Raw genomic sequence first — 11,389 nt, 5'->3', positions numbered from 1 at the left:
CCGTATGGTAATCGAGTACGATTTGGATCACATTATTATAGTACCAATTTTTTTAGTAACTAACAGTCGCTATAGTTCGTTTTTAAACGTTTATTATTGTTACTGTTACCATTTTTGAACTTAATGGACAACTGGTAACTTGCTTTAAGTTTGGGATAAAAAAAATGCAATGTAATCAGATTATTTATTATATCTTAATAAATTCCGCTGTCATCCTCAAAATATAATTAACATACTTATATGAATTCAAAAGATTTTCTCTCCTCTTCTCAGGCAAGTAACTTGTTTTTTATTGGGTGTAGGAGTTTAAGGTATCTTATTACGATAAAACTGAAAAACAAATAATTCTTTATAAGTAACGGCCAAGGTTTACTACCATACCATACCATAAATAATAAGGTTTATCATTTTATAAATGAATTTATTTTTATTAGATCATATTATATATACCTAGTACACAAAACAAAATGCTTTCAGATACCAAACAGGATTGCAATGTTATAAGTGCTATTAGATCTAATTACCAGTCGACAGCACTAGCTTCGTTGATGTGAAGTGTCTTAATTGTTTTATATGCAATAGTCTGTTGAGTGGACCATAGGTGTCAAAATAAATATCGTCTATGAATGTCATCTGAAAGTACATCTGACGTTTGACATTTGTCATAGGGATTCTTTCAAAAGTTTCCCTCACGGAGAGTGTACGTAAATTTGTATGCTTTTGATTAAATTTAATAATCCATATAAATCACCACGAAATAAACTAAAATTTGTTAATATTTTAGACAAATACGCGCAGTTTTTGGCGCGCCACTTGATGAAAAGTGTAGTTTCTAAGTAGTGTTTTTTTTTCAGTGAGGGCGACAAACCGTAACAATGGGTCGTGTGATTCGTGCTCAACGTAAAGGTGCCGGTTCAGTTTTCGTATCGCACACCAAGAAAAGGAAAGGAGCTCCCAAACTCCGATCCTTAGACTATGCTGAACGTCATGGATATATCAAGGGTGTTGTGAAGGTAATTAAGTGGTAATTACAATACTCTTGTTTACTCTATCTGTACCACGTGAGTAACTTATCTATTATTTCAGGATATTATCCACGATCCTGGTCGTGGTGCACCTTTAGCTGTTGTTCATTTCCGTGACCCTTACAAGTTTAAGACACGTAAGGAGCTCTTCATCGCCCCAGAAGGTCTTTACACTGGACAGTTTGTTTACTGTGGAAAGAAAGCTACACTTGAAGTCGGTATGTCGAATATGGTTATTTTATTTATGATTGTAGTATAAATATGTAGTATGTCACCTGAACATAACCTCCAAATATAAGGAATACTGTTTAGTTTAATAATTATTGTTCCTGTCATACATAAATAATACTTAATATGATGTTTTTACTTACCTACTCTGAATTCAATGATTACACAGAGGCTCTTTCTGAGGATACTATATAAGTTTAAATACTTATATTTACTCAACAAGTTTCTAAGTTAATTTTTGTTATTGTAGGCAATGTCATGCCAGTTGGTGCCATGCCTGAAGGTACCATTGTATGTAACCTTGAAGAGAAGATGGGTGACAGGGGTCGGCTTGCACGTGCCTCTGGTAACTTTGCCACAGTAATTGGACACAATCCAGATGCTAAGCGTACCAGGGTAAAGCTGCCATCTGGAGCTAAGAAAGTTTTACCATCTAGCAATCGAGGAATGGTTGGTAAGTGAAGATGTACCATCTTTCATAGCTGTTAATCTATAATATGTTAAAAAAATTTTTACAAAACTGTGTTAGCAACTTTCAAAATAGAACTTTAATATTATTTTTAATACTGCGCACTATTTATGAAGTTATGGTATAATTAACATACTTTAAAACATGATGACTACCTTACCTACCCTGAACACACTGGGTGTGAATGATTACACAGAGGCTCTTTCTGAAGCTAAATTATTTAATAATTATTATATTTCACTTGAATTTAGATATTAATAATATTATAATTTTTAGGTATTGTTGCTGGCGGTGGTCGTATTGACAAGCCCATATTGAAGGCTGGACGTGCCTACCACAAGTACAAGGTTAAGCGTAACTGCTGGCCATATGTACGAGGTGTGTCCATGAACCCCGTTGAGCATCCTCACGGAGGTGGTAACCATCAACACATTGGTGAGTACAGTTTATTTATCAAAATACAGGACAATTTAAAAGCGTGTTATTTATCAAAACTGCCTATTTTAAGAAATTGTGCTAATTATACAACAAGAAACTCCAAATGGTAAATTATAAAATTAATAGTATTTATAATTTTACATTAAAAATCTATTGTAGATAAATAATGCAATAAAATTATGACATCTTTGTTCATGTACAAGTACATACCTGACATTTGACCCACTTTTTAAATTGTGTAATTTTTTTAATTAATTAAATTGCCATGCCAAAACATATTTTGTTAAATAAATATGTTAAGAAAGCATTTGTTTTTAGAATAGTTCACTCTAGATTATTGTTTTCTACATATTATGCAGTTTTAAACAAAGGATTAACTTAGTCTAATGCAACTTAGACTTGTATATTAACTATGCTAACATAAAGCCCATCTTAGCTCGGTTCAGTTAATCCATAAATAAATGCCAGACTTTTTGTTTTCTTGTAATTGCTTTAGTGTAAAGATTTGTAGACAAAGGTTTTTCCCTGTCAAAGATATTTCGAAAAACTTAAATAATAAATTGTGCATTATTCCAATAAGTAAATTACTTGACTATTTGAAATATACAGCTGGTTATATTTTGCTTTGTAGATGTTTTTGTTCAAACATTGACAGGCTGCAACATGATCAGCTGTCATATTGTTGTCTATGGAAATGAAATTTTATTATTACAATTTGCTTGTCAAAATATCTCTTTAAAGAAGCAAAGTGTTTTGTATATATATTATAAATATTACTGAAAGTGATATTTTCTAATTTGATTTGCTGTTATATAAAAAAAAATATTTTTCAGGTAAGGCATCCACTGTCAAGAGAGGAACATCAGCCGGTCGCAAGGTCGGTCTCATCGCTGCCCGCAGAACCGGAAGAATTCGTGGAGGCAAGACAGAAACCAAGAAGGAGGCGTAGGCGTATATATAATAAAAAGTTTTACAACAATGCTCATTTTATTTTTAATCTATGAAATTGTTATTTGAGTAAAAAATCAAGAGTATACCAGAGCGCTAGAAGAATACGTTTTTGATATCTAAATCCAGATATTCCCATCTTTATTGGTCTTTTTAAGTGCAAGGATGAATAGGACCCAACATTCTTCATAGGAGTGTGTTTGCGAGATGATTAATTACATGCCAAAAGTCGGGATCAACTAGGTCTATTAAAAATACAAGTGGCCAAACTTTTAGGTCTGCGTCTAAGATTTGTGTGTTTCGTAATTATTTGTTTTATCTAATGACAAGGTGAAGATGATAGTTTTTTCAGCCTGACATCTGCTGTGGACTTCCGACTTAAAGCATTAATTTTCTCATGATCTATCCTTCACGGAGCGAATGTTGGAGGCATTTAGTCAATTGGTGTACCGAGTTCGAACATATGAGGATATGAGGTCGACCCTGAAGATGACGGGAACAACACTCACGACCTATTTCGTCTTACTTTTTTAAGTAAAAATATTTAAGCACGTATCAGCCATGTCTGTATGTTGGTCACTCAGGCTTTCTTAGTTTAATAACAGTGACCATTTCCTAAATTGTCGGAGTTGCGCCTCGAGAGTAGGATTGCCTCTTTAACATAGCATAAGATACCATTTCTTAACATTTATTTAATGAGCATTATTATTTTGCTATACTTGAGCGGTTAACATAGAGTAAAAGTTATATCCCCAATCGTTTAAAGCAATCTGTTCACTGTTGACCTGCGAACCGTACACTACAAAAATAAAGCCCTTGTAAATGTAAACCGAGCTAGTAATGGCGCATGTCGCGATCAGGTTTCAAAATCAATACCAAGAGTCTTCGAAAAAATACTTACTAAATTCGACAATGATGTATGAATGGAAATTAAACGTTATAACATTAGATTCACACATGACAGCTCTGTCGGCATGTCAATGACTCGTTCGCCGTCCCTATAATAACTGTTTATCTTAGATATCTTTCCTGTAGCTGTACGTAATCAGTCCGAAAGTTCTGTCAAATGGAAGTAATGATAAAAACAAAATTACTGATCAGTTTTTAATTAGTGATGTATAAATTTATAGTACATTAATTAAGGAATAGAAATGGCATACAAGTATTCGAAATTAATTCCCTTATTTTTAATACAGGCCCTTAAGCGCCGCGGCCAGTCGTCTATCGCAGCACACACCATATTCATGTCGATTTCAGTGACTACTTTTTTTAAAGATGACTTCAGAACCCCATAGGGGTTTGAAAAAGACATTTATTATTCGTTATAAAAGGATTTTATAACGAATATTCTTACGGGCGTGCTTGTACGAACTTAAAACATTTGGTGTTAAATGTAATTAATTTACGATATCAGTTTGAAATTTTATTTAAAAATCCAGTAGCAACCATAGTTGCAGTTGACGAAAAAAAAACGTAACATCTGGTCTGATTTTGACAGAGTAGTAGATGAAATCATTAATATATATATATACTATATACAAATCTTACAGCCGGAAACATTATTGAAGTGGATAAATATTTAGAGGAACCACTTTTACCACGAAATAAAGAAGCTTTTGAATTTGCATATGTGCTATATCCGTTCAATCCGAACGTGTATTTTCAAAATCTGTCTAAATAATTTCAGAAAGGAGAAATAGACTGAGTGGAAAAAAGAAAGTACTTATGATATTATTTTTAAATGACATGTTACTTAATTTTTAAACTTAAATTTCCTGACCTTTGTTTTAAATAAATGCCTATAGTCACATTGTTCCTAAACTAAAAGCAGGTGGTTCATACGTTTTCAAAAATTAAAATAAATCCCCAATATAATCCGAAAATATAGTTTTATTAATTAAAATATCAAAAGATATCTGTTACTCCATTTGTCATGTGGCAACCTCAGTCACCTCAGTTCACTCCACTATACCTCATAGCCATACGTATGACGTATCGTACATAAAGGTACTAACAGTACAAAACAGAATACTCAAATGAAGTGGTACAATGTACCAACCCATTTTATAAAATGAGGTGGGACATACAAACACTTCAATTTCGTTTGTCCTTCCCATCACTAATGTCCACTCCATCGTGAAAAATTACGGAAAGTGTTTTCAATCAAATTCCATTGTCAAACATTCAAAAATAGAATGCAATAATTTTTTTATAAAATCATGTTCGAAATTTAAAAATAATGTGCCAGTGACACTTTGGGACCAACTACGTATAACTATTTTACCGCTCTAAAAACCTGATTGATGTTTATCACAACTTATTTTAAAACCCACAAATCATCAAGTTGGCCAACAAGCTAGGAATGGTAGTCAGGAATGTATTCCGACTATTTAAAAAAAAATCAAAGTCTGTTCAGTTCCAGGCTTACTTTTTTTTAACTTTGCTGAGTTGGTTTGGTTAAATCAGCAAGGCTACCACGTATAACAGTGATTGTATGCGGTACCAGTACCAGTGGATATTAAAGGCCATCAAAATTGTATTTTATCTTATGTAGAGAGCCAAAGCCAACATCATTTTTTTATTTTTATGGGACAAAAGGCTAACTAGCAGGTAGGTTACCATTACCATTGCTTGAAGGCTATCGTAAATCGCTACGACTTATCGGTTTGGACGTAGCTGGTTTCACAATGAATAAGACGTTACAACTAATTGAATCTATCATTTTAAATTGGTATCGCTTTTACAAAGTACGCCGTAAACACTGAAGCGTAAATGAATTTGCAAACACTGTATATTATTAGTTAGTATAAGACTTGCATTTTTGTAACTCAATTTATTTCCAACACTTCTTAACCTATTAAAAATTGACGAAGACAATACTAGTAAATTTTAAGTTTGGTTCTTGTCGCAATGTACCTTTATAGCAGCGTATTTCGATACTTATTTATTGGGGAAATCAACAGCTCTAGGGTCACCAATACTACCTACCAGGCGCCAATTTTAATCTTAAATTAGCGCCTGTACACTTAAACCCCAAGATTAGCATAGATTTACTAAAAGATAATCGTTAATATCGTTTTACCAAATCCTATATTTATAAAAAAATATTCACCGTAATATATAGTATATAATATGTTTTAGCATTAATTTAATTAACAAGTTAACTGCACATAAATTAATTAAAAATACAATTAAAAAGTTTGGTCCCTGTGACAGCTGACTTAGTGCAAAGACAAGTCAAGTTATTAATACAGATTATAAGCAATAGTTGAATTGTTTTAACAAACTTTTAACTTTTCCAAGATATTTGAACATTAACTTACGCTTTTGTACGACGAATGACTATGAAAGACGCGAGCTAGCCTAACTGAAATTCTTTGGTTACAATAATCCAGTTAACAGGAATATTTTTTCTTTACCTACATAACTACTTATATGTGTTTACACAAGGGTGCCCCAAGAAGTACAGAGCCGTATCAAAACAGATTCTCAATGCGAACAATACATTTCTTTGTTATATACCTAAGTATTATTAGTAAGCCGCAATTTAATTTTTGGACGCACTTTGTTCGGACGCAATGCGTTTAATTTATGTTTTTTAGCCAAGGGCCGATTCAAGGATTATTTATATATATTTAATACTGATAAGGAAAAAAGACTGGTATTCACTAAATAATCTATAATAATAATTGTTTCGTTTATTAAAACCTAAGCGTAACAATAAAATATACAGTATTTACAAATTTCTTAACCTACATAATAATAATAATAAAAAGAAAATTCAAAAAAATTTAAAAGTTCGGTCGCTGTGGCAGTGTACCTTTAACGCTGGCAGCATTTACCCGCTATATTGCGATGTTAATTCCTTGAGCGAAAGGAGCACCAGCTCTGGAGTTACTGGTACTATCTGCCAGGCACTAACTTAAATCTTTAATTAGCGTCTGTGCCCTTGAACCCCACGGTTAAGAGACTCTAATCCATAGGGAAGATATTCAAAGTTGGCGGAAGGAATATTGAGCCTTTTATTATATTCCGCCTGCTCTGTGCCCTCGCCAGCTTCTGTGCTTGTCCACACAAAGCATCCCATACCAAAGCGTCCCATCTTTTAAAGGATCAAAGACAACCAACCCGGGCGCTTGCCAACATAAGCAGGCTTTTAAATAGAGATTTTCATTTCGTTTACGCAGTGGAGTCGTCGAATTATATTAGCTACATACTGTTTTGAAAAAAAATACATATTTGTTTTTGACAGTTTTTCTAAAATTAAGATGATTTGGTTTTGGTGGACTAGCTTTTTGTAGAGATTCAACTGTTTAATGTCTGTGAAAACATTGTACCGAAACGAGACTGATTTTGCCTCCTTTGATTGTGCGTGTCTTTATATACACGAATATATTCAGACGAAACTTGGAAAATTTAATTTGCAGGAGTTAATATTATGATAAATATCTTTCTTTGGGGTCGTTCAAGTATTACGTAAGCACTGTACAGTAGAGGGGTTTTTTTATTTTCTTATTTGGTTATTTGGTGATAACATCAACACTAATTATTTACTTTTTCAAACATATTACCCACACATTGCCTATGCTTGAAATCGAAATTTATTTTCGAGAATTCCTACAAAAAATTAATACGTTTATGTAAAAAGTAATAGTTACTTTTGAAAGCTTTGGTTACTTTTGCTGACAAGATAAATAAATCCAACTTCAATTTTGTTCCCTTTGGAATAGAGACTTAACCCGTGGGGTTCAAGTGCACAGGCGCTAATCAGACATTTTAGTTGAAGCCTGGCAGGTAGTATCAGTGGCTCCAGAACTGATGCTTTCCTCGCTCAACGAAATATATCGCAATACAGCAAGGAAATGCCGCTACTAAAATTAAACTGCCACAGGGACTAAACGTTTTATATTATTTTTAAGATTTTATTTATCCATTTTTAACTATTATTATAACTATGTTGGTTCTATATGGAATTTTAGTTAAATATTAAAAATATGCCTCGAAGAAAGTTCGGTCCTGTAGCAAGAATAAGTAGATAATGTATTCAACGTCTTGGACTTAACTTATATCTAATTATGAATATTGATTTTCCTCGTGACACCGTGGTTAATCCTCTTTGTTTTCTTATAAAAGCTGATGGCTGTCTTGCAAACATCGAGTAGTCTCCGCAACACAACCTCAGCACCCGCCGGAGATTGGTTAAACTAAAGACTGGAGTAGTTCGTGAAGCGATTTTCTTCAGTATTTTTGGTAATACCAACTCGGGGTGATCTCCCTTTTAGTGAGTCAAATTGGTAGCCTTCATTGTTCCTCCGGGCAAATTTCTTTCTCAACCCTCAGTAATATTGTCGGACCTGATACTAAGAGATATTTTCCTTTCAGTTTTTAGCTTAAGAAATTTAGATCGTAAAAATGGCAATAACCAACCTGGACCCAGCACCAGGCGTAGCAGCCATGCAGTCCTTCGGTATCCACGCCGAGGCCTTCGGATCCAACCAGACCGTCATCGACAAGGTTCTGCCCGAAATGATGCACCTCATTGACCCATACTGGTAATTGTATTTGAATTGAAATTAGATTATTTTAAGAATCTCTCTCTCAAAATCGACTTTGTTCTTCAGGTACCAGTTTCCACCATTGAACCCACTATGGCACGCTCTTCTCGGATTCACCATTAGTGTCTTGGCTTTCATCTCCATAACTGGCAACGGTATGGTGGTATACATTTTCTCGACGACAAAGGTAAGACATGTATATTACAAAATCTCATCTTTGTCCTTTAAAACAAATTTTTGACGATTGACTTTGCTTTCCAGTCACTCAAGACGCCTTCAAACCTGCTAGTTGTTAATTTGGCTTTCTCCGACTTCTTGATGATGGCTATGATGGCTCCGCCTATGGTGGTCAACAGTTACAATGAAACATGGGTTTTTGGTAAGACAATTTCCTACTCTCCGACTACTGTCTATATCAGTAACGTTTATTCAACCAACACTTTCACCTAGGTCCGACTGCATGCCAATTCTATGCCTGCTTTGGGTCACTATTTGGATGCGTCTCGATCTGGACTATGACAGCCATTGCCTTCGACCGTTACAATGTGATCGTCAAGGGTATTGCTGCAAAACCGATGACCATTAACAGTGCTTTACTCAGGATCCTTGGTGTATGGCTATTCTCTCTTGCATGGACTCTTGCGCCCATCTTTGGCTGGAGCCGGTGAGTTAGATTTTCAATTCACTCAAGTATTATAAAAAATATTTGGAATGTAATTCTTATATCATAACAGATACGTCCCTGAGGGCAACATGACCGCTTGTGGAACTGACTACCTAAGCAAGGACTGGTTCAGCCGAAGCTACATCATTCTTTACGCTATCGCCTGCTACTTCCTGCCACTTTTCCTCATCGTCTACTCGTACTGGTTCATTGTACAGGTAATATTTGTTACCATAAATGCGACAGTTATGAAATCTTGAATGAAATTTACAACGACGTTTTGTTCTCTAGGCTGTTGCAGCCCACGAGAGGGCCATGAGGGAACAGGCTAAGAAAATGAATGTTGCTTCTCTTAGATCTTCGGAACAGGCTAACACGAGCGCTGAGTGCAAATTGGCTAAGGTAATCCTCATTACAACTGAGATGGCAATGAATTTATAACCTAAAACAATTTGGTCATCTAAAACATCTTTATCACTACACAGGTTGCACTGATGACCATCTCTCTTTGGTTCATGGCATGGACCCCTTACCTGGTAATCAACTTCGCTGGAATTTTCGAGACCTCACCAATCAGCCCACTCTCAACCATCTGGGGCTCCGTCTTTGCTAAAGCTAATGCCGTGTACAATCCAATCGTATATGGCATCAGGTAAATCAAATATTATATCAAAATAAAAAATATGAACCAAAACCACAGACTATATATATCATAAATATACAACAGCCACGACTTTTCTCGACACATTAACTATGATTTATGACAGTGATGACTATAATTCATAATTCTGCAGAAATCAGCAGAAACATATCTCGGCACTATTTGTATTATTGGAGCTGAGCAGTGTAGGCCTAGTGGCTTCAACATGCGGATCTCTTCCCTGTGGTCGTAGGTTCGATACCCGGCTGTGTTATTAATGAAACAGATACAATCAGAGGCCCAGACTGGTGGTCGCGCCACTGATTTATTTATTTGTATAATTGACTTATCAATATATAATTTCTTCATAGCCACCCGAAATACCGCGCTGCTCTATACCAGAGGTTCCCAGCCCTGGCCTGCCAGCCTTCACCAGCTGAGGAGACCGGCTCAGTGGCCTCCGCCGCAACCGCTTGCACCGAGGAGAAACCATCTGCTTAAATCGACGAACCCAGCACGACCACGGCGCGGACACGACTCTGCCAACACGACTATATTTTTATACGACTGTACAAAGTTGTCGACTTGAACACAGAACACGGGCTTGACAAAATATTCAGGACATCATTTCATTTGAATGCCTCAAGTAGTTTTTTTGTTTCTCCTCCTAACTTGCATATTTTGGGTCCACGTTTTGTGTTTTAAGTGAAACGTTGCACACTTTTGTTTCAACCTTTGCTTTGGTCGGCGACATTTAGAAAAATTACAAAAAAATGTTATACGACTTAAAAAGTGTCGCCAGGCTGCCCCTTTACCGCGAGACTGCTCCTATTAGAATCTGAAATGTGACGAATTTTCGATGAAAAACGCTTTGTTACTTGGACTAATAAATTATTTACATGCAACGTGGTTCATGGCCACATTATTCAGTTATTTCACTTACCCTATTGTTTTTAATTAGTACCTATTTAATAGCGGAATAATCACAACAATATTAAAAATATATAAACAAAGAACAAAACATAAAAAGCTTTAATAGACTAGAATTTTAAAAAAAAAATTACTCATCGTCTAATCAAATAAAAAATTATAACTATTGCAAATCTATGTTAAAATGAATATAACAATATACATTATGGCCAGTTAATATCTATTTCTAAATACGTATACAAAACAATCACATTGTATACAAAATGGCTACACTCAAACACAATTATGTACACAAATTGATAATAAATAAAAAAGTATTATTTTTTGACGTTAAACTGTCAAAACGTTCAACGAGCTCACATTATTCTCATTCATTAATCTTATTGAAATTTAAAACGTATTCAAATGTAATAATAATTGTTAGTCACTATTTTCTTTTACTTTGTGTTGAACGGTTCCGAATTTAACGAATTTTGAGAGGACTGGGCTCTG

The 11,389-nt window shown here is 34.8% G+C and overlaps 2 protein-coding genes across 4 annotated transcripts; both read left to right on the top strand.

The window, feature by feature from the left end:
* Positions 1-610: 610 nt before the first annotated feature.
* Positions 611-3,139, top strand: LOC123717846 (60S ribosomal protein L8). Its single transcript, XM_045674096.1, has 6 exons — positions 611-700; positions 855-1,013; positions 1,087-1,243; positions 1,504-1,707; positions 1,999-2,157; positions 2,994-3,139. The coding sequence occupies exons 2-6, from the start codon at positions 876-878 to the stop codon at positions 3,107-3,109; spliced, it is 774 nt and encodes a 257-aa protein (XP_045530052.1). The 5' UTR covers positions 611-700; positions 855-875; the 3' UTR covers positions 3,110-3,139.
* A 5,129-nt stretch (positions 3,140-8,268) lies between these two features.
* On the top strand, positions 8,269-10,892 carry LOC123717804 (opsin-1-like). 3 transcript variants are annotated; one of them, XM_045674018.1, is made up of 9 exons: positions 8,269-8,358; positions 8,491-8,660; positions 8,730-8,850; positions 8,925-9,042; positions 9,114-9,327; positions 9,398-9,545; positions 9,619-9,729; positions 9,813-9,979; positions 10,339-10,892. In XM_045674018.1, exons 2-9 carry the CDS (start codon positions 8,521-8,523, stop codon positions 10,466-10,468), a joined length of 1,149 nt encoding a protein of 382 aa, XP_045529974.1. In that variant the 5' UTR covers positions 8,269-8,358; positions 8,491-8,520; the 3' UTR covers positions 10,469-10,892. The 3 variants fall into 3 exon arrangements, with proteins under 3 accessions (XP_045529974.1, XP_045529975.1, XP_045529973.1); XM_045674019.1 differs by having other exon boundaries at positions 8,269-8,389; XM_045674017.1 differs by having other exon boundaries at positions 8,278-8,402.
* Positions 10,893-11,389: the final 497 nt, after the last annotated feature.

The sequence above is a fragment of the Pieris brassicae genome, chromosome 13 (assembly GCF_905147105.1).
Source record: "Pieris brassicae chromosome 13, ilPieBrab1.1, whole genome shotgun sequence".
Lineage (NCBI taxonomy): Eukaryota > Metazoa > Arthropoda > Insecta > Lepidoptera > Pieridae > Pieris > Pieris brassicae.
Note: the sequence above shows the minus strand (reverse complement) of the source record. Positions and strands in the feature narration are given on the sequence as shown.

Excerpts from the sequence above, each read along its gene's own strand:
- LOC123717804 (XM_045674018.1), top strand. The coding sequence starts at position 8,521 with ATGGCAATAACCAACCTGGACCCAGCACCAGGCGTAGCAGCCATGCAG. Across the intron at positions 9,546-9,618 it reads CGTACTGGTTCATTGTACAG|GCTGTTGCAGCCCACGAGAG; the intron begins GTAATATTTGTT and ends TTTGTTCTCTAG. Across the intron at positions 9,730-9,812 it reads CTGAGTGCAAATTGGCTAAG|GTTGCACTGATGACCATCTC; the intron begins GTAATCCTCATT and ends ATCACTACACAG.
- LOC123717846 (XM_045674096.1), top strand. The coding sequence starts at position 876 with ATGGGTCGTGTGATTCGTGCTCAACGTAAAGGTGCCGGTTCAGTTTTC. Across the intron at positions 1,014-1,086 it reads ATATCAAGGGTGTTGTGAAG|GATATTATCCACGATCCTGG; the intron begins GTAATTAAGTGG and ends CTATTATTTCAG. Across the intron at positions 1,244-1,503 it reads GAAAGCTACACTTGAAGTCG|GCAATGTCATGCCAGTTGGT; the intron begins GTATGTCGAATA and ends TTGTTATTGTAG.